Source organism: Heterocephalus glaber, unplaced genomic scaffold (genome assembly GCF_053883595.1).
Source record: "Heterocephalus glaber isolate CG9 unplaced genomic scaffold, H.glaber_assembly_v1.0 deba00001481, whole genome shotgun sequence".
Lineage (NCBI taxonomy): Eukaryota > Metazoa > Chordata > Mammalia > Rodentia > Bathyergidae > Heterocephalus > Heterocephalus glaber.
The window spans coordinates 16,149,701-16,172,965 of NW_028258317.1; the positions used below are offsets into that span (position 1 = coordinate 16,149,701).

Below are 23,265 nucleotides of genomic sequence, written 5' to 3' on the forward strand. Positions count from 1 at the left end.
GGCTTGTCCGACCCTTTCCTTAGGCCTCCACTATCACGAAGCTGTGAGCCTAATTTCACACGTGAAGAGCTCGCCAGAGAAGAGGAAAGAAAAAGCAATGGTCGCTCTTCCAACCTCCCTAAACCACCCGGACGCTACGCAATGACGGAGGCCGCGGCGTGCGTGCGTCAGAAGGGTGGGGCCATGCCGACGAGGGCGGGGCTGGGGTGAGAAGGCTGGGCCTCGGGCGAGGAGGAGGGGCGGGAAAACTTCCTACCTGGTACCCAGAACCGGTGATGAAGGTAAGGCAGGCCTGGCACAGAGGCTTGCAGAGAGGGTCCGTTGGGCCTCCCCTCCTGGAAGATTCAGTTACATTTACAGTACTCACAGCTTTTAAAAAGGCCACACTTGTAATTTCAGGAGCTGTGGCCGCTCACGTTGGCTAGCCTGAGATACGTGCTGCACAGCCGCGCAGGTCCTGAGAAGCCGGACCCATGTGGAAGCTGCTCCCTGTCCCAGGCCCGGCTCGAGGAGAATCATATAGACTTTTGACTGATGTTGAGTATGTTGTTGGAAGGAAAAACTGTGCCGTTTTAATTAACGATGATCAGTCCATCTGTCGAAATCATGCTGTTATCTGCTAACTTTTCTGTAACTAACTTGGCATAGAAAAACATTGAAATTTCTACACAGAAAGTAAACTTTACTATAAAACAGAAACTCTAACCAAAACTTAATTCTTTTTGGACTAGTATTTAAGATGTCACATTCATGATTTAAAGAGGAAAAGCACCAAACAGGTGAAATTCCTACTTTAATAATAAAAGATAATTCTAAGTATGCTACTTTTGTTAATGAGGAAAAAATGCAGAATGGCCTTTCTTGAACTTTGAAGACAGGGGATAGAGTTACCTCTGGAGTGTCTGAAAGTAAATTCAGAGTAGAATATGACCCTTTGGTTGAGTGCTCCTCTTGTTTAGATGTCTCTGGGAAAACTGCTTTATATCAAGCTATATTACAACTTGGAGGACTTACAGTAAACAACTGGACAGAAGAATGTTATGGTATCAGTTAAAGTTACCATTAAAACAATATCTGCACTCATTTGCGAACGTCTGATTATAAAGCCAGAATATTTTACTGAAATTTGTTAAAGCAGTTTAATCCAAGAAACAGCCTCCACAAATTCAAAGATTTTACCTACCTGTTGATGAACCAGCCATTGGAAGTAAAAATATTGATCTGTCAGGATGACAGGAAAGAAAACAAATCTTCAAAGGGAAAACATTTGTATTTTTAAATGCCAAACAGCATAAGAAATTAAGTTCAGCAGTTGTTTTTGGAAGTGGAGAAGCTAGGTTGATAACCAAAGAAAGTGAAGAAGATAGGTTTGTTCTTTTTTTCAACTTCTGGAACTTGTGTTGTTGACACAGGAATAACAAATACAGACCTTAATTCCCGACTCCCAGAAAAAATGGATTCACTTAATTATGGATATACTCCAAAGGCAGGGTCTTAGACCTATTCCTGAAGCAGGAATTGGATTGGCAGTTATTTTCCTGACTACAGAGAATTATTGTGATCCTCAGGGCCAGCCCAGCACAGGATTAAAGACAGAGACTCCAGGGCCAAGCCTTTCACAAGACTGATCAGTCAGTGAAAAACTCATGTCAAATGTTCCTGAGAACACTGCAACATATGGAGCTGACACAGAATCGGACCAGGCACATACATGTATGTATTTGTCTTAAAAACCAAAAGAAATAAAAATCTCCAAAATGGAACAAAAATGTGGATCATCTTCACAAGAAATACCCATTATAAAAGAAGCCCCCCAAAACAAGCTCCAAAAATAACATAGCATCAAATACTCTGGTTAGGGCAAATATCCAAAACTATCAGCTTTCACCAACTAATTTCCCAAGTGTAAATAAAAGTAGAGATCGGGCTTCTCAGCAGCAACAGACAAATACCATTAGAAACTACTTTCAGCCATCTCCCCCCAAAAGGGAAAGGAATGAAGAAAACCAAGAAATGTCTTCATCCAAATCAGCGAGAATAGAAATGTCTTGTTCTCTTAAAAGAGAACAAACACAACCTGGTATAACCTATGGAAAAACAAAGAGCAAAATCAATCTCAGAATGAACCTATGGACACAAAATCAGAAAACTTATTTACAGATGATGAAGATTTAAAATCCAGTGTGAAAAACTCTTGACAGTAAAATCTGTTTCTGCAGAAAGACTAAGATAAAAAAAAAAAGACAAATTGATTTGGCCATAGAAGATGAACTATTGGAGCAGTTATTCAAGAACACAAGACAGAGTTAGAAATTGAAGTGAAAGTTGAAAAACAAGATGTCAACATTAGAAAAAAGCCAAGATTGGATATAGAAACAAATAAAATTTTGATGATAAAATAATATCAGAAAGTGACAAAATACCTCAAGAAAGTGAAGTTGGGAAGAAATGTGAGCTCAACAAAGAATCACTGTGGTCAACAAAAGAAATATCTAATAATGATGAACTTCAGAACAGCAGTGAGATGCTTCCAAAAAAGTTGTTAATGACTGAATTTAGATCACTAGTAGTTAATAACTCCACTTACAGAAATCTATATGGGGTAAATAAGGATCATGGTCATCAACTAAAGAATTTCAAGAAATTCAAAAAGGTCACATTTCCTGGAGCAGGTAAACTTCCGCACATCATTGGAGGATCAGATCTCATCATGCTGGGAAGAACAAAGAATTAGAAGAGTGGTTGAGACCAGAAATGGAGGTACAAAAGCAACATGCAAAAAGGAGAGGCTCTTGCTGATGATCTCTTTAGGTATAATACTGATGTTAAAAGGAGAAGATAATTGAGAACTTTAAAAAGAAATTATGAGGGCCGGGGATTTAGCTCAGTGGTTTTGGTGCCTGCTGCACAAGCACAAGGACCCAAGTTCAATCCCTGGTACCAATAAATAAATAAAATGATTTTTTTAAAAAAAGAAATTATGAGCTACTGCCTGCCTCCCAAAAGCAAGGTCCTGAGTTTGATCCCCGGTACAAAAAAACACACAAAAAAACGGAAATTATGAAAACAAGCTTCCCAGCAAGCATTTACTTCAGGCTGAGATACATGAATACACTGTATGGAAGAGATTTGTTTTTGTGGCCTAAATTTGTTAAATAAAATTCACAAAACTGTTAAAAAAAGGGGGGGGCACACTAGCTGGGTGTGGTGGCTCATGACTGTGATCGCAGCGCTCTGGGAGGCAAAGGCTGGAAAAATCGCAAGTTTGAGTCCAGCCTAGGCAACTTAGAAACTTGGCAAGACCTTGTCTTAAAGTAAAGAATAATAGGGCCGGAGATTTAGCTCAGTGGTTTCGCCACCTGCTGCGCAAGTGCAAGGACCCGAGTTTGATCCCCGGCACCTAAAAACAAAAACAAAAACAAAAGTAAAGAATAATAAAAGGGTAGAAATGTAGCTCAAAGTGAAGGCTGTAGGTTAGTCCCCAGACACCACCCACTAAAACAATGGAATGTGATTTGCTTTGAGCAAGATTCCATACACACAACAAATGAATGTTTTCTCAATGCAAGACTTTAATGCAAGAAAATAGTTTCTTTTCTTTCCTGAGACAGGGTCTCACTGTGTAGTCCAGACTGGTCTCCAACTTTCCATACTCCTGCCCTAGCCTCCCAAGCACTGGTATTACAGGTGTGCGCTGCCACATCTGGCTTGAGTTGATTTTTTAAAATTATGTTTAAAAGGATTAACCATAATTAGATTCTTAGAGAAGCTAGCCAACTCTGGATACTCGGATACTCACACTTTCCAGGAGACAATCTCTAGGTGTTGCTACTAACTACATACAATAAGACACTAATGAAATATGCAGATTCTAACAATGTCAGCTAAAGTGGAACAGAGACCCTAAAAACACCTCAAGGGCTGTCTTCATCTGGGATTTTAGGTTACTTGAGATGATTCCTTGGTGCGCCTTCTCACTGAATGCCTGTTCTCATTCATCATCCACAGTTCTACCTTCCTCATCCTCTGATCTCTCTCAAAGCCCTCAATGTATCTCTACCTCCACTGCCATCATCTTTTTTGTGAGCACAACGGCATCAGCCCCACCAACAGACCAGTGGCCTGGTGGGAACCTGTGTGATATAAATGGCATTTCAATAATTTGATGGACTGGGAGTGTTGCTCAGTGGTAGAGAACTTCCCTAGCATGTTCAAGGCTCTGGTTCCATCCCCAGCACCACAAAAACAAAATCATTTGGCACAGAATAATAAATGGTGGGAAGTCAATTATATAGCCATTAACAAAACAAAATCATAACAACCACCGCCACCACAACAAAAGTGTATCTTGTGTGCATACCATTACTAAAATGAGTTCCACATGGGCAAACTTTAGAAAAAGTATTCTCTATTCTAAAAATTTTGTGGTGGGGAAAAGCCACCCCAAAAGTCTAATTTAGACTTTAAAAACATAGGTTTGAGACTTTTTGGCTTTATTTGAGTTTTGTTATAATACTACATGTAGTTGTTTATAGAAGTGGAATGTTTTTCCAAGACTTAAAAAAAGAAATATCAGTGTTTGATCTCACCCCTCCACACTCATAATTCCTATTTCCTGAGAACATAAATCTTTTAGAGGTTTAGTATGATTTTATACCTACATTTATAAATGATATGTTTATAATGTTTTTGGTTCTTAATTTTATATATTGTCCACTGAGTTATTATAGTGAGTGAAAATTTGATTCTCTTGACTCTTCCTCAATATTTACTTTTCCCATCTCTCATTAGAAAACATTTCTGTATAAATCAGTGTTTATATTAGTACGATCCTATTATAGTCACAGAATATGAGTATATTCACAATGTGTCCCTATTATGTTCTACTTCTGGTACACTTTCTTAATGAAGAAAAGTAAAAAAAGACTTCATTTTGGATATATACTTTATATACCTAAATCATTTATGGATTCTCCAAACCTCTGATTAACATAGAAACCAAAGATATATCAGTTATCCACTAGTTTCCTCTCCAACCTTCCTTCCTTTTTCCTTTCTTCTGAGATGTTTCCCTAGAGGTCTCAGCTCTCTCCTGCCTTATAGTCTGTATTAGCTGATTTAAAAAAAAAAAAACTTTGTTTCCCATTATCATCTTGGATTTTCTTGTAAACAATGCCAGGACTTTCTTTCCCCTCTTTCCTCTGTTGGAGCATACATTTTCTGGAAGCTATATGGTTCTTTTTCTTGGTTTCTCTAGCACTTTGTGGAGCATATTCTCAAGTAATTTCCTGAGACAGGGATACAGAAGAGCTATTTTTTGAGATTTTATGAAAATGTCTATTTTGGCTAGATATATACTTGTAGCCATATTTCTACAGAATTTTGAAGGCAATTCTTATGATCATTTAATTCACAAATTGTCACTGCAATCCAATGTCATCCTGATTTCCAACCCTTCGTATGTAAAGTGTTTTTCTTTTCTTTCTGAAGAAAATTAGTTTTTGGAATCCTTCTTTGTCCTTTTTTATCCAAATCATTTTATTCTCATTTATAATGATTTTCTCAAATTTTACCTTGAATAGTAAGGTTTCTATTCACAAAATAATAATTTGTCAGTAAGTATAATGAACTCATTTTTCTAACCCAAGTGAAGACAAAGTCATTTCTCACAAAATAAATATAAATTTAACAGAATTAAGGCTCCTCTATAGGGACTGAATATTCAAAGATGACCAGAAGTTTACACAATAGAACACTGTGAATTTTCAAATTAGTTAAAAGTAAGTCCAAAACTGCCTATGGTAAACATAATATTAGTCATAAAATGAAGAAAAAAGACAAAAGTTAATTCTGGAAGAACATTTTTATCTAGAAATGAATGAATTTTATTTAGTTTTATAGAAAACATTTAACTACGTAAAAGTTGTAGGGGAAAACATTCCTCTATTTACAAGGTTCAGAGTAGAACACAGGACTCCAATGAGCTGAATTCAGAGAACACACAAAGGCTTCAGAGTTGGTCCCCCTGGAACTTGTAGAGTCATGGGGATTTCCCCAGTATTGTTTTCCTGCTGCCTGAAGGGCTTGCTTTACTGCATCTCGTAGGAGAGGTCTGATGAATTTGTTCAGCTTCATATGTCTCAAAGTCTTCTGTTCCCCTTCACTTTGAGAGCTCTGTTATGTTTCTATCTGGTCATGAAGCCAACTCCTATGGATCCACACGAAATCCTGTCAGCATGGAATGGCCAATTAACAGCTTGCAGGTCTGGAAGTCCTCGATGCTTTCTCCAGATTTCACTTTTACCTGTAGAATCCATTTTTCAAAGCTCCTGTTGACTCCCGGGGGCTCTTCTGCTGTCAGGGCCTCTGTGTGCCCGCTTCCCTCAGCCTTCTCCTGAGCACCTGGTGACCCTGTGGAAGCCTTGCACTGCAGACAGCTGTCCCTTCCTTGATTCCATCCTGGTGTACCTGAAGATAGATCATCACCCAGTTATGTCAGGAATGACATTCATGGATTTTGGTTTGGTTTTCTAGCTTCTCTCTCTTTTTAAAATGAAATAGATTTACTTAATCATAGAATGAAAACAACACTAGAAGTTAGGGCAAAGGCAAGTGGAGAACTGGTGGCAACAAACTAGAAATCAGTGTCCAGAGGAGGCTGGTGACATTACAAAATCAAAAATATCAATCATCATGGCATATGTACTTCTAGGGAGGAAAAAACCTGTCACATATCTTCCTGCTTACCTGCCACACACCCTTTAGTCGCACACTCGATATGTGGCAACTGACACATGACAATTGTATATATTTGTACGTATAGTATATTCCAATACATGCACATAATATATAATGAATAAGATCTGCATAATTAATTTGTATCGCCTCACATATTTCTCATTTCTTGTGTTGGGAACTTTCAAAATCCTTTCATCTTTTCTCCTTTCCCTTCTTTTATTTTCTTCCTCTCCCCTCCCTCCTCCTTCTCTCCCTTCTTTTCTACAAGATCTTGCTAGGTCACCCAGGCTGGCCTCAAACTTACAGTCCTCCTTCCTAATTACAAGAATGAGTGACCAGGCCGAGCTCCTTTCTCTTATGGTTAAATACACAATTAATTGTTGTCAGTCATAGTTTTTCTTTAACAGTTATTCCAGGGGCCAGGGATTTAGCTCAGTGGTTCTGCTGTTCCCTGCCTTGCAAGCACAAGGTTCCGAGTTTGATCCCTGGTACCAAAAAAAGTTTTTCCACCTATCTAAAACCTTGCTGGGTATCCCCACTCAGTCTATTGCCATTAGGTAGGTTAGAATATTTGTCCAGTCCTATGTCTACATTTCTGTCCCCTCTGCATGGAACCTATGCATAAAATCAGAGAGCTGCCAGGAATGGTGATGCCCATCTGCAATCCCAGCACTCTAGGAGACTGAAGTAGGAGGATCAGAGGTTTGAGCCCAGACTGGGCAACTTAGCTAGACCCTGTCTCAAAATTAAAACCAAAAAAACTCCAGAGATATAGGTCAATGTGAAGATTGTGGGTTCAAACACCAGTATTGGGAGTAAAAAAGTATGATCAAATAAAATTGTTATGCCTTTTGGATGGAAAAGAGATCACCCCCTTTTCTACTCCTACGATGCTCACCAGGTACACGGGGGAAGAACATGGCTGCCACCCAGCCAAGTGGCCCATAGATGACACAGACTCTGCAGAATAGGTTACCAGTCACAACTGTCTTGATCTGCAGTGACTAGGAAAGGTTTTGGAATTTTTTTTCATGAGGACTGAAGGGTAATGAGAGACTTCGTGTAAATTCATGCACAATCCATTAGCGATAAGAAGAGATTAGAGATATTTTGAGGACACAGTAAGAAGTCTGCTTGTGGATCACATGTGGAGATCATTGAAGACTATTTGAATATTAGTCCAGATTTTACATCTTTTTTCTCAAGTTGCCTGCATGGTATGTTGCAGAAACAGAAGTATTCTGTGGTCTCTCTCAATTTATTTAATGTACTGGTATTCTCTTGGTCAATAACTAATTCCTGGCTTGGTAACCTGTCCTATTTCACTCTTTTTTGAAGCCTATTCCTCAAACCCACTAACTCAGGACCAAATACCCAGTCACCTCTAGATGCTTTTTGCTACACTGTGGAGTTGGAATGTCCTCTGAAGGCCCTTAGGGTGAAGGCTTGTTTCTCAGCTTATTGCTACTGAGAGGTGGTGGAACCTTTAGGAGGTGGGGCCTGGTGGCAGTTAGGTCATCAGGCACATCCACTTGATGGGCAAATTGGGCACTATACCTCTGGTCTCTCTCACTTCCTTCCTGCCATGAGGTGAGCAGCTTCCTCAACCATGTACTCCCACCATAAAGTGCTGTCTCACCCCAGGCCCAAAGTAATAGGACAAGCAAATGCAGATGGAAACCTGTGAAACTGTGAGCCAAAATTCCTTCTGCTCAGGTGTTTATCTCAGGTGTTTTGTCCTAGTAATGGAAAGTTGACTAATATACCTTTGTAAGAAAAAAAAAAGGCATCAATGTAAAATAGCTATTTAATTAAGAAGCTTCCACTTGCAAACCTAATTTGAGTTATTTCATATTTTATGAGGGAAATTTTCCTGCCCACCCAGTCCCATTAGTTTATGTTCATGGCAGAAAAACACACCTGTTAAAGGAAGTTTACTCATCTCTTTCTCCATTTCCAGAGAGAATGTAAATGTTCCATGTGAAAACAGGGCAGTGAGGGAAGTGGGGCCAGCAGGAGCACTGATGGCTATACCCAAATCCTAGAGTCATTTTTTTGTTTTTTTTTTTGGTATTGGGAAATGAACCCAAGGTATTCATGCTGAGTTAGGTCCCTAGCCTTTATTTTTTTTAGACAGGGTCTCACAATGCCACTGAGTTGCTCAGACTAGGTTTGAACTTGCCTCAGCCTCCCTAAGTGCTGGGATTACAAGTATGTGCACCAAGCCTGGTTTTTCAGGGCCCTTTTTAACATTACCTGGAACTTTTCACATAGCGTCAGTGAAGGAAATTCATGATCCCCAATAATGTACCCTCTTGCCCCACTCAGTGAACAGCACTCATGTCCCTCTCCAAGCCTGCTGTCAGAAAGTGGGTGCTGGGTGAGATTGGCCCATACGAATTGTGATTTCTGGTGGAGGGCAGATAGGAATTGGGTAATAAAACAGTAAACTGTTGAGAAAGGCACCCCAAGATCTTCAGTCATAGGCCAATTTGGGGTGAAGACTGCTTGCTCCTTCAGATGGGATCCTACATTTTAATGGTCACATCTGGGGCACCTGTATTCTTCTGTCTTCTTCATTGTAAAGAAAAGCTTTCACTCCACATAGTGTCTTGGGCCATTTGGGCTAGTGTAATAAAGTATCACGTCTTGACCTCTTGTTGCAGGGACACCACAATCTTATAGGATTAGGTCCCACTCAAGGACCTAATCTTACCTTAATGACCTCTGTGAAAATCCTACCCCCAAATACAGTCACATTCTGAAGTTCTAGGAGTTGGGACTTCAACACATAACTGAGGGCTCCTCAGGGACTACTGGCACTGCAGCCCCAGCAAACAGAGCATATGACTTGCAGTCAGGATACCTCGGGAAGCCTTCTTTGAAAAGTGAGTCCATGAGTTGGCAACTGTACCTTGTGTGTCCTACTGGAAGGAGACCAGGTCCAACCAGTCATTAACCACTCATGGCCTGTGGCCAGCTAGGGCACAGGAGTCCAGTGGTGGGTATTCTGCTTCTAGGGAACAAGATCAGGACAAATTCAAAATGCTTAGCAGCATCTAAATTGCCTATGCTGATGAGGTATTAATGTCTTTACTTAAAAAATGGTAGGTGTGTTTCCTGCAGTATGAACAAAGCTCAGGGCAAAAGTTGTATTCTGGCCATTTCCATGAAGTCCAAACTTCTTATTTCCTTTGATTCTTCCCTCAATTTCCCCCATCTTCTCTCCTCCTGCCCCCTTTTATGTACTAGAGATTGAACCAGGGCTACATTCCCAGAGCTTTTTAAAGAGAGGATCTCAGAAAATTGTTAAGTTGCCCAGGCTGGGCTTGAATTTATGATCCTACTATGTCAGCCTCCCAGAGTTCTGGGATTACAGGCATGCACCACCTTGCTCGGTCCTGTTTCTTGACTTAGAGTAGAGTTGTATGTTTCCCCTGAAAATCATCAAAAATTAAAAATATCCACATTTAATACACCGATCTTACTGAACAGCATGGTTTAGCAATATGGTATGCTGTAGGTCAGTCAGAGAAAACCTTTTAGAGACCGAGTGCCCAAACCACAACCCAAAACCACCCACTTATTTATTGTAAAGTGCCAACACTGCAAATAAACCTGAATACTGAGGTTTTAGTTTAGGAAAAACAACTCATACATTAACATCTTTTATCTTAAAAGACTTAGACTGTAAAAGCAATTCTGGGCAACAAGGGCAAGGAGGGGACATCACAATCCCTGTTTTGAAGCTACCATGATAAAACAGCATAGTACTGGAGAGAAAAAACAAACAAACAAACCAGACCTAAGGATTAATGAAACAGAATAGAAGATGCAGAAACAATTCCAAGCATAGTCAGCTACCTTTGACAAATGGGCCAAACACCTTCACTGGAAGAAAGATAGCCTCTTTTTAATAAATGGTGCTGGGAAAACTGGCTTTCCACATGCAGAAAATTGAACCTAGACCTATATCTCTCACTATGCACTAAACTAAGATCAAAATGGATGAAATATTAAATATTAAAAAAATATTAATTGAAATATTAAAACAGAAGCACTTAATCTGATGGAAGATAGAATAGGTAGAACTCTAAAGGACATAGCTGTGGGAAAAAGCTTTATGAACAAAACTCTGATCACACAGGAAATATTACAAAGAATCAACAACTGGGATCACATCAAATTTAAAAGCTTCTGCACAGAAAAGGAAACCACCAGCAGAGTGAAGAGACAACCCACAGTGTGGGGAAATTTTTTTACCAGCTACTCCTCAGACAAAGGACTAATAGCTAGAACATATAAAGAACTCAAAAAAATCAGACCTCCTCCAAATTTAAAGACTCAATCAAAAAACGGGCATTTGAAATGAATAGATATTTCTCAGATGAAGAAGTACAAACAGCAAATAAATATATTAAAAAATGCTCAACATCACTGGTCATTCAAGAAATGCAAATTAAAACAACACTGAGATTCCACCTCACTCCGGAAAAAATGGCTATCATCAAGATATCAACCAATAACAAATGCTGGAAAGGGATTTGGGGAAAAAGGAACCCTTCTCCATTGCAGGTGGGAGTGTAAACTGGTACAAATACTGTGGGAATCAGTGTGGAGAGTCCTCAAAAAACTAAAACTAGAGATTCCATTTTACCCAGCTGTTCCCCTTCTAGGCATCTTTCCGAAATGGTTAAAAGCATCATAACACAGTGATATGCATATATCCATGTTTATAGCAGCACAATTTATAATAGCTAAATCTTGGAAACAGCCCATCAAAAGATGAATGAATAAAGCAAATGTGTTATCTATACACAGTGGAATATTACTCTGCCATAAAGAAAAAGTTGAATCATTTGTAGGAAAGTGGATGGACCTTGATACCACAATCTTAATTGAAATAAATTGGACACACAAGTTTAAATATCATTGTTTCTTTTGTGTGAGAAACTCAAAGGGTAAATGAGGAGCATAATGGAGGAAAGATATTGGGAAGTAGGAAGAACATATTTAAATAGGAAGGGGAACAAGAGGGGGGAAGGAAGGAAGGGAAAAGGAAAAAAGAATGGAAGAAAAAAATGGAAACAAAACTTGTAAATGGGGAGGGGAAGAAGGGTTTAAGAGGGGAACGTGAAAAAATAAAGAAGAATTAAGATATATTATGTACAGGTACAAATTCCCTATTATGAATGTGATCTACATATGACAAACATGAACTAACAGTAAATAAAGTTTAAAAATAAAAGAAATGGCCTCAGGCTACTTTTCTGGCTGTTTGTTCCTACAAAAATCCTTACGCTCCAGTCTGACCTTGTTAGTCTTTAACAATACACCTTCCTTTCTCTTGCTGTGTCAGAGGTCCCCACAGCCACCCTCAGGTTTTAGGATTTGCCAGAACTCACAGTGCTCAATAGATAATCAGACTCATGGCTGAGATTTACCACAGCAAAAGGATACAAAGCAAAACCAGCAAGGGAAAGACACTTGGGGCAACACCTGAAGGAAACCAGGAACGAGCTTCCAAGTGTCATCTCCTAGAAGCCATGATTTCCTGCAGCAGTGAGTTGACATTGTATACCACTTTTTCCCACTAAATGCTATTCCCTTAATCTCTTATTTTATCAATTTCAAGTAATATCTACTGACATGAATGTTAGAGAAGATAGTTCATTTTACTCACTTTCTTCAAAACTATTTTTTCTACTGGCTTAAATACTATGCTTCAATAAAATTTTAATATCATTGGTTTGGCAGGATATGGAGATTAATGTATAACTACCTTACCTTCCAACATTGCCCACATGGCTTTCAACTCTTATCAAATATAATTCTATGCTTACATTATCAAGTTTCACATAATTTAAATTCTATTTTGTAATTATAATAAAGTCTTCCATGCTTTGTCAGGTTGATTTTGATCAAACAAACTGATGGTATCATGATTTTTTTTTTCCAAAAGCACAGATGGCATGATTTATAGGATGATAATAAAACATATAAGCTTCCAAAAAGAGGTTCCATGCATGAATCAAGAAGATCAGCTTCTTCCGCTCCACTGTTTGAAATCATGTGATTTTTTTACTATGTAGAAATTTAGAAACATTTCTGAGAAAGGATAAAAGCTACAAAAGGCACTTGAAACCAATAAAAATGAAGTATGTATTTTCTTCAAACTTTATACAATTTACTGTAGTATTTTATTTTCTAGGATTTTTACTAATTTTTATTTTAGTATATGTGCTGCTGAAGCGAGCACTACTAACTTTTATTTTAAAGGATGAAAAAGAAGCATAACACCTCTTTCAGGTCATCACAAGGTTATACATTCTTATAATGGCCTTTGCCACAAGATGAACTTGGGACACTTTCTAGGCTGCTGCCAGGTGCTAGCATTGCCTGCCTGCATTCAACCAGATTAGATCTAAGAATCTCCATTACTGAATTTTATTTTACTCGTAAGTTCAAGGTAACTAATTTTCCTGTGTATGTGCATGTCTTGAAAAGGCTTTGATGTTTTTCATACTGAATTTATGTTTTAGTTAAGTTTATAGTTGCAAAGCGATTTACACTTACAACATTGAAGATTGATCCTGATGAAATGATGAGAAGCTAGATCATCCTTTCAGGAAAATTTGATTTTGATTGATGTCAGATTTTCCAACATCAACACTGAAGGCAAAAATCCAAGAGAGTACTATTGATGAGGAGTTTAAAAGAAATAAATGTCGATATTTGGACTATGTATAGCCAAAATCTTTTAAGGATGAGGGTACAGAAAAGGATGTTGTTAGAATATATATTTTACAAATGTTAGGTCACACAAATCCCTTTGAAAATATCCCTAGAGGAAATACTCTAGTAAGAAGAAAAACCTGGAAACATGGTATTAGGTTTGTAGAAACAAAGATTGACATTAAAAGCATTTATCATAAATTACATGAACATTTCCAAAACAATTCAGAAACAAGTGTAAGAAAGTAGCCCCTTGAACTGAGGGTCATTGCCTGGACAAAGCTGCACCTCTAGAGGTGGCTGGAGAACTTGTTCAGTCTGCTGAGACGATGGCAATATTGGCTCATGTATACAACTAGGGAGAAGATTAACATAATTAATTATGTAACTGCATGACAATATCAAAAATTTCCAAATTTCAAACAAACAAGAATATGTGATCTATCAAGTGGGAGATATAAAAAAGAGCAAAATGATAAAGTACAGAAAGCAAAGCATAAAATAAGATAGTAGAAATGTGATAACAAAACAATAATTAAATAAAACAAAGATAAGAATTATCAGATTTTTAAATATCAAAAACTCTAAGGGTCCAAAAAATCACTTTGGAAATAAAGTTACGGAGAAAACATAGCAGAAAAACATGAATGAAAAGAACTAGGCCCACTTTTTAACAAAAGATGGAATTCAAGGTGCCTGTATCCAAGGAGAAAAAAACTGTAGACTGAAGAAATTGCAGATAAAGAAAACATGCTTATGAACACGCACACCTTGACTATACAGCCAGCTAAACCCAAGGGCCCTCACTCCCATTAAAGCTCCATAAAAACATTAGGACCAATGAGCAGAGGCTCCAGGGATCTGTCAGCCCATATATAGCACTAAGACAAGGTACTAGGGTCTATCCCCAGGTGGCTCTGGAGTCACTGCTGCCAGGGGATGCAGAATGGTGCAGGAAGGTTGCACCAGACTTAAAGCTCCCCTTCTACATAGTCCAGGTGAGCTGGAGTCTTCAGGACTTTGGAGTGGAAAGGAAGGAGAAGAAATGGCACATTCAGAAAAAAAGAATATGCACTGATCATGCAGGGGCTATCAGAAGAGGCTGCTCAAGACTAGACTCAGCCCAACCCTTGAGCCCTAACCACCCTGAGGATCAGTAACTTCACCACACTACCCTGTTACTGGCTTCCGAGTTATAACACAAACTTCAAAACTCATGCAAACAGTATGCACTAAATTTATTTTCACAAAATAAGAAATTGACTCAAGACAACATGAAAGACTTTTTGCAGGCTTTATGATGGTCATCAACAAATAAAAATTATATATATTTAAGATGTGCAGTGATATTGTAAGTATACATTGTGAAATAATTATCATAATCAAGCTAACATATTCATCACATCACCTAGTTAACTTTTGAGTACCTGGTGAGAGCACTTGAAAATGACTCTGAGTACATTTAGAATTTTGAATACATTATTATTGACCTCAGTCACCATGCTCTAAATTCGATCTCAAGAATTACCCATAACTGAAAGTTTGTAGTCTTTGACAAACTATTGGTCCCTGGTAGTTACCATTCTAGTCTATTAGATTGTGCAGTAATTCTGAGTCTGGCCTGTTTTACTTACCATAATATTCTCTAGGTTCATCCACATTTTCCTAAATGAAAGTGTTTTTTCCTTTTATAGGGATGAATGAAAATCCATTATCTATTGCATTTCATTTAACCATTCATCTGCCCACAGACATTTAGGTTATATATCTTGTCTACAGAAATGCAAATATCTCTTCAAAATATTGATCTTAACTGTTAGGATATATACTCAGAAATTGGGTTGCTGGACCACATGACAATTCAACTTTAATTTTTTTTTTTTGCTACTGGGGATCGAACTCAGGACCTTGCACTTGCAAGACAGGTGGCAGAACCACTGAGCTAAATCCCTGGCCCTCAATTTGAACTTTCGAGAAGCCTCCATATCACTTTCCCCAATTGGCACACCAATTTACATTCACATCAATGATGTACAAAGTTTCTCTTTTCTCAACAACTTTGCCAACATTTGTTATCTGTGACTTTTTAATATCAGCCACCCTAACAGGTATGAGATGATAACTTATTGTGCTTTTGATATGCATCTCCCTGATGACTGATGATATTGAGCATTTTTCTATGTACTTATTGACCATGCCGTATCTTATTAGACAAGTGTCTATTTGGATCTTTTGGAACTGTGGAAGTTCTTAATGTATTTTGGATATTAACCCCTTAACACAGATGAAATTTGCAGATATTTCCTACCCCTTCTCAACCTCCCACAATCACATTCATGTTCACTTTTCTTAAACTTCCATACAAGAGAATAATTAATACTTGTCTTTCTGCATCTGCCATATTTCACATAACAAAATAACCCCAGCTCCATCCTTGCTGCAAACAACAGGGTCTCATTCTGCTTTATACCTGAATAGTGTATGTATTCCTCACTTTTTCCATTCATCAATTGATGAGCACCTTGGTTGAATCAACATCTTACCTATTGTGGGTAGTGCTGGATAAACACGGGCACACAGGTGTCCCTTTGGCGTGCTGACTGCATCTCCTTTGGATATATTCCCAGAAGTGGGATACCTGGATCACATGGTAGACCTATTTTTAGTTTAATGAGGGACCTCCATGTTGCTCTCCACAATGGCTGTACTAATTCACATTCCCATCAATGCTGTATGAGTTTCCCATTCTCCACATCCTTGCTAGCATTTTTAAAAAGAAATAATCATAGCTATTTTAACTAGGGTGAAATAGTATCTCATTGTAGTTTTGTTTGGTCTTTTCCTGATACTAATGAGAAAATAATGGAACTGAAAATACATTGTTTTGTGAAAAATACTAGATTGGTTTGTGAAAGGATATAGGGATTATATGTATCTGTGTGTGCATGCATATAGTGATCCTTAAGACTACTTTGAGCAGCTTAAGAATTATGTCATCCACTTATAAAAGTATCATTGAAGTTTTAGCACCAGCCAGGATCTCAGTTGGATAAAAAAGCCAGGTAATACCTGTGTTCCAGGAGGAACAAATAGAAAATAGACTATGGTCTGTCTCTGACAGGTCGGGCAGGTGGAGGCAGAAGGAAGGGTCCAGAAGGCCCAGGAGGGTGCAGCACCCACTGTCCTGGAGCCTGGGGGGAGGGGCGGGGCTGTGGCTGAGCCTCTGCTCTCGCCCCTCCCCCACCCCAGGAGCCCTTTGTGATGAGGAGAACACAGCTCCGTGATGCAGGCCTGGGCCCTCCTCCCTAACCCCAGAGAGAACTCTCAGTATTCAGTTGCCTGAGAGCAACACTGTGATTCAGATGATGGAGAATCTTCTCATTTCTCTGAAAAGCCTTAGTGCCATATGGCTGTGCCCCAGCTGCACTACCTTTGCGATGGATATGATCTTCGCCATTGTGTGTGGACTGGGCTCTTCCTTTTGTTACTGCCCTGGCTCCAGGGTGAACCAACCTTACGCCCATGGAGAAAAAACAGAAACATTAGAAAGGTAAGAAACTCTCAGCCTAGATCCAGCAGAGAATGATTCTTTTACCACAATTTCCACTTTTCTGAGTGAAGTAGACAGACTGCTGAGAGAGAAAACTCAGAAAAGAACACAATATCCTGTGAGGCCTGAGTGACTCCATTTTAAAATTTGGCCCCATCTTAGAGTAAGGTGGCCTGGACAAAAATTCTAGTTCCAAGAAAAACCACAAGATGTACTTTGGCCACCTGCCTGTAATAATGTTCAGCAGTCCCCTAGCAACTAGCCTAGCAACAGCTAATCAGTAGCTGCCTCAATGTCCCAGATGCTCTTCTCGATGACCTGCAACAGCTAATCAGTAGTTACCCCAATACCCCAGTATCCCAGATGTTCTTTTCAATGACTTGAGCAGCTGTTTGCAGTTCAGCGCGCAAGGCACAGCCAATCAGGCTTAAACTTTCAAAACTTGCTAAATGCTAGCCAATTGTGTGATTTGCGTGTGATTTGAAACCCCGCGCCTTGCTGTAACCTCTACAAAAACCCCTGGTGTTTTAGAGTCGGGGCTCTCAATCCTGACCCGCTGCGTTGGTGTCCGATGAGAGTCCCTGCTCGAGCTTGAATAAACGACCCTCGTGTGTTTGCATCAGAATTGGCTCCTTGGTGGTCTTTGGGGACCTCGAGATCTGGGCACAACAATCCTTCCTGTGGGACAGGCAGGGCAGGGAAGGGGAAGTGGGCACCAGGACGTCGGTCTGGTGCCTTCTGATGACCTCTATGTGGTTTGCTGGAGGTGCCAGAATAAAAGAGAATATGGTTACTGGGTGGGACAAGAACTGGATTCCTGAAAGGTGGGGACCTTTGGGGAGGGCCAGGCCCTGAGCACTGGTTCATTGTACCCATCTCATGGTGATAGAGCAATAACTGTATAATAAGACAGGCCTTTGCCTTATCTCCATGTTTCCCCACCACCCAAAATTTTTTGTTCCAAAAATGTAACAGTTGCTCCTGCCCAATGTATCAAAATGCTCTGTAACTGTTTGAACTTTGTGACCTCAGGAATGTTGTCAGCCGCGCCCCCTCAGGAATGTTCCATTAGTCCCGCCCCTCAGGAATGTTCCATTAGCCCCACCCCTCTCGAGAATGTTCTGTAATTCTGCCCCACCTGCTTCAGTGAACATGCTCTCCTACCTAGTAGACCCCTATACAAGGAGGCTCCTGTTTCTGGTCAAGCGCTCAGACTTTGAGAATGATCTCCTCTGGGCCTGCTGCTGTAATAAAAGTTTTTCTCCACCTGTTTGAGTGACCATCGGATTCTTGAGTCTTCAAATTTTGGTAGGTGTGCCTCAGAGCTGTGGCATTTGGCTATAGCACCAAACTGTTCTGTTCTGACACATTTGGCAGACACTTCTAGGCCCAGGATTTCCTCTGTGCTGGGCTGAACCAAGGGCTATGCTGAGGGCCTGAGAGTCCAACCCAATCCCACGATGCAGCTGCCTCTGGTCTCTAGCAGCTGAGATGCAGCTGTAGAAATGAGTTCATCTTTTGAGCAGGGGATCCCCTTATGGGGGAATCTCATGTTAGAAAGTTCCTGTGTGTTTCTACAAGGACAGAAAAAAGTACTGTAATTTAAAAAGTAAGTAAAAGGAAAGAAAAAACACAGTCTCATTAATTCACTGTGGAGCAGCATAATATTCATGAATACTGAATGTCTGCAGCCTGTCTGACAGACAGGAGAGTTGGGCCTGGGTCTCTCACTATTTTCCTTCTTTCTTAGCATCCAGTGTGGATGAGGTGGAAGAAAAGGCGAAGGAAGAGGACAGCTGCTCTCCTAGGTAAGGTTACGCCTTTCAGTCCTATAGTCCTGGAACTAACTTGACCTTGTTTATCCCTCAGGGACCAATGCCAGGACTCCAAGGATGCCAGCTCCAGACAGGGGCTCCTGCAACTGCAATCAGCAGGGGGGATCCTTCTCAGGCTCCCTGCTCAGAATGAAGCTGTGCTGGGACAAAGAAGGGTTTTGTGCAGTAGGGAGCAGTGCAGGCAGCAGAGGAGCAGTACAGCCTGGGTTTGGAAGTGGGACACCCAGGTCCAACTGAGACCCAGCTGTTACAATTGGCAGAGGCTGATTCCTTTGTGAGATGACCCCATCTGTCCAGCAAGCACAGTTGTGGGGACCATGGATGTTGAAGGATGTGGAAGCACTTTGTACTGACAAAGCGCTGCCCATCTGTGTACCATGCAACCACTGTCAGTCAGGGCCAGAGGACATTGGACACCGATGCTTGGGCTCTGGAGTCAGACCTCCAATGGTGTCCTTTCAGGGGACATTCCCTTCAGCATCCTGTAAAATCCCAGTCCCTTCCTTACCCTTCATCCTTTATAACCCAGTTTCCCACTGCCCACCTTTTGCAGACTACCAGATTTACCAGAAATTGGATAAGAAGCCAATTCCCCTTCTGAAAAGGTAAAGAACTTTCCCTTCTTCCTTCCTTCTAAGGCTTGTGATGTCACCAAGTAGCATTGCTCTAAGCTGGGAGGGGGAGATCCTGGGAGTGGGGGATGTTAAGACCCTGGGGCGAGGAATAGCAGGAAAATCTATAGACTTGGGGTATGGGGCAGTGGAAGGGCCAGGGCCAAACTGAGCTCACCCCAGCCCCTAGCTACAGTTATAACTCCTATTTATTACAGCTTGCAGAGGCTGTTCCCTGGCTAAGGATGCTCTCAACAGCCTGTATACCAACACCACCCTGCTGATGCATGTACAAGAGCACCTGTCACAGCCCCACAGCCAGATGGGGAGAAAGCAGATCCTGGTAGAGGCTGCCCCCTCTCCTCTCACTCCACACCTTCTACCTCTGGCCTCCTCTCCATCACCAGGCCCATCAGTAACTTCCTCAGATTTTGTGTGTTCACCCACACCCCTCACTGCCTCTCAGACCCCAGAGCCCCTGCTTCCCCTGGGAAGACTTTCACCCCAGCCACTTTCCCTTCCCCCACCATGTCCCCCCAATCATGCCACAACCCCACCTCCCTGCTGGGACACAAACGAGAAGCCAGAACAGCAGCTCGGTCCTCAGCAACCCTCATGTCCCAAGATCCTGGGGGCCCACTTTCAGAAGAAATGGATCCAGCTTTTCTGGGGTCTGCCCTCTCTGCACAGTGAATCTACAACAGCTGCTGCTGGGATCTCTCAGAACCCTCCTGTTCCACACCTTCCCACCTTCTTATTCAACAGAACCTCACGTGTTTGCCCAGTTCACGTGCAGGATCAAATGTCCCTGCTGCTTTCCCTTGCCCAGGATCCATCCTGTCTGGAGCCCTGATCCCCACCCCAATCCCAGCCCCCAGCTCTGGGTCAGGCCCAGACTCAGACCCACCCACAATCCTCTCCCCCCATCCTGTTAGCACCTTCTCTGCCCCTCAGTAGGGGCTGTGGAGCATCCTGTTCTACATCCCATAACCCACACTCATCCCAGATGAAATTCAACACTCAGGAAGGACCTTGTCGAAGAAACACCTAGAACACGGGTGGGCTATTCCCTCAGCAGTCCAAAGCCCTCAGGAGGGTTACTGTCCCTCTACTCCCAACCTTTGCCAAAGCAAGGGTGCCACTGCCATCCTTCGTGAGAGTTTTCCAATCAGCTCTGAGCTCTGGGAAAAACTAGAGCAACACATTCAAAAGTGGCATGTTCAACACCAGCAGGACCTGCCCTGCAGGATCCAGGAGTCTCCAGAACTCACACAGCCTCAGTGTGACTTAGCTCATTCACCTCAGGTAAAGGACAAACCCGGGCTCTCCCATTCGTCTGTGTCTACAGGTGAACCCAGCAAGGATGTGCAGAAGGTGAGGTTCCAGCTAAGGAGGGACTCAGGCAAGAATTTGGGGCATATTCTAGGCAAGGTCCCAAAAGATCTCTCCAGAGCCCTAGGAAGCTCCCCAGTGAAGGTTCTGGGGGCAACCTCTGAGGAGTCAGAGAGAAACCTGACGTGGCCCATGGACAGTGACACAAGAAATGACCCATTCAGAAGTAGAGACAAGAAACACCTAGAAGGGGTGCTGAAAGCACATTTGGGTGTGAAGATGGGGCAGATCTATGAGGGGCTGATCCCTCTGAGAGTGTGCCAGTCCTGGCTCACTGTCAACGGTGCCCTTTCCATGCTTCACACCCACTTGAAAACCAGAAATCCAGCATCCTCCAGGAGTCAGGAAACCTGTGTGAGCACCATCCAGAACTTTTTCTCCAATCCACGCACTCAGCAGGACCTGGAGATGCAGAGTACAAGGCATAGGGTGAGGCACAGGTGGGGCCTCCCCCCCAAACTCCTCAAGGCCATAAACACTTTTAAGTCAACAAAGGCTTCACCCTCACCATTTCCACAGTGTGCTCACCCCTCCTCCTCTGGCGGTGTGTCCTGGGCTGACTTGACAGTGGAGGATGAGGCCAAGTTCCTGGGAAAACCACCTCAGGGATGTCCGGGAGAGGAGGTGACAGTCAGGCAGTCTGTCCCCACACTGTGCAGTCTCCTTGTCTCCTCTCTTTCATGTAAGGAGACCGAGAGGGCCCTGGCAGGGATCCCTCTTGGTGATGGCCAGGGGTCCTCAGAGGCCCCTCTCACTAGACAGGACAGTGCAGGGCCTTCACAGCAACTCACATCCAGCCTCATGGGCAGAACCTGTGAGAGCAGGAGCATCCAAAGGGTTGGCAGAGGCAGCCCAGAAGTCCCCTTGCTTCCTGGAACATGTGTCATCCAAGATGCAGGAGAGCCAGGGCTTCGGGCAGACACTGGGAGCAAGTTTCAGCACAGAGTGGAGATCAAGTCAGTGAGCCATTGTCAAGTCTGTGTCACAGGTGTCCACCTTCCAGACTGTCCTACTGACTCTCTCTGTGCTTCACACTGTTTGGCATCTGCAGTGTCCCAGTGCCATCACCACAGCATGCTTCTAGGGGACATGCTAGCTCCACAACTGTTTGGTGACCTAATGGCAGACAGAGGGAGCAGCTGGGGGCAGCAGAAGCCCTGGATCCTGAAACATCAGCACTCACTGAAGAGCCAAAGCAAGACATCTGTCCCTGCTGACAAGCATGAGGTTGGTAGGAGCCCCAGCTCAGGAAAACATGAAGACAGGTTGGGAGACTTGGGGACCTCTGAGCTCACCCAGAATGGGGGAATAGAAGACACCTTAGAGAGTAAATACCTTCAGCTCCCACAAAAGAAACCAGTCCCCTCAGAAGGGTACTTCCAAAGAAGCATGAAGAAAGGTCTACAGTGGGTTTTACCTAAGAAAGAAATCAAAGGGCAGGAAGACACCCCCAAAAAAGGCAAGCCTGCACCTGCCATGGCCCAGAGTCAGAGACCAGCTAAAAACATACTTTGTGTGGACCACAACACTGATGAGGCTCAGTGGCTCCTGACAGCACTTGGGCAGATGGTAGGAGCCACAATAATGCTTAAGCGTGAACTTTGTGCCTTGAAGTTCAATCAGCACAAAGAGGAAGAAGGTCACACCCCAGTCTCCCAGGTTTCCTGCTCCTCAGAGCACAGGAGAAAGCCAGGACATGCAGCCACCCCTGAGTGACACAGCTGTCCTACTAGGGAGAGGCACCCCAGTGGCCAAGAGTCCTTGAAAACTGGACAGCTCAACAGTGAGCATCAGGGCTGGAGGCATCCCCACCCCTCCTTCCCTATCAAGGCTGTGTCCCCAGTCAGCCCCTCCCAGTGTGGCCCAACAGCGTCCAGGGCACTAGGCCAACAACGTTATTGCCCAAGGCGTGGTCCTCTTTCGGGAGGTGTCTTCACTGGACAACAGAGAAATTTCTCTCCAGTCTTTCTTAGTAGGAAAACACATGTCCAAGAAAAATATTAGTGATGTAGAGGAAAATGATTTTTCTCATTATGCATCCAAGATATTTACTGTATCCCAAAACACCTATGTTTCCTCCTAAGAGAAATGGCTTCTGTGTGCTCTGTGCTTGGTGTGGGCTCTGGGGTCTAGAAGGGAGCAGTGTGGTGGAGGTGACAGAGGGGTGCAAGCCAACCTTCACCCTTAGTTCCTTCACTGATCGCCACTTCCACCATTAAATGAACAAAATCTCTAAAAACAAGCCAGGGAAAACCAATGATGACCCCCCACCTCTGGGATCTGGTCCAACCCATCTTTCCATTGCTCCCCTACATTAAGGCAGCGGTAGGACCAGAGGCACAGAGACACTTTAGGCTGAAAATTCCCCCACAGTTTCCACAAGGGTCAGAGCCATGCAGATCCA

The 23,265-nt window shown here is 42.2% G+C and overlaps 1 protein-coding gene, 2 long non-coding RNA genes and 1 pseudogene across 3 annotated transcripts; 3 read left to right on the forward strand and 1 right to left on the reverse strand.

Moving 5' to 3' along the window:
- The first annotated feature begins 844 nt into the window (after window positions 1-844).
- Window positions 845-4,706, forward strand: LOC101704917 (nibrin pseudogene; annotated as a pseudogene).
- Window positions 4,707-5,832: 1,126 nt separating this feature from the next.
- LOC147825833 (uncharacterized) lies at window positions 5,833-16,670 on the reverse strand. The gene is made up of 3 exons (XR_015440155.1): window positions 16,543-16,670; window positions 16,017-16,111; window positions 5,833-6,468 (listed from the first exon to the last, which is right to left on the reverse strand). It is a non-coding gene; the product is annotated as an uncharacterized LOC147825833 (long non-coding RNA).
- Window positions 16,671-16,783: 113 nt separating this feature from the next.
- On the forward strand, window positions 16,784-19,966 carry LOC101705288 (uncharacterized). Its single transcript, XR_015440015.1, has 4 exons — window positions 16,784-17,023; window positions 18,774-18,831; window positions 19,412-19,463; window positions 19,688-19,966. It is a non-coding gene; the product is annotated as an uncharacterized LOC101705288 (long non-coding RNA).
- A 367-nt stretch (window positions 19,967-20,333) lies between these two features.
- On the forward strand, window positions 20,334-22,931 carry LOC147825834 (spermatogenesis-associated protein 31A6-like). The gene is given in 1 exon segment (XM_087183693.1): window positions 20,334-22,931. A coding segment is annotated over 1 exon segment (1,872 nt). The 5' UTR covers window positions 20,334-20,993; the 3' UTR covers window positions 22,866-22,931.
- The last annotated feature ends 334 nt before the right edge of the window (window positions 22,932-23,265 follow it).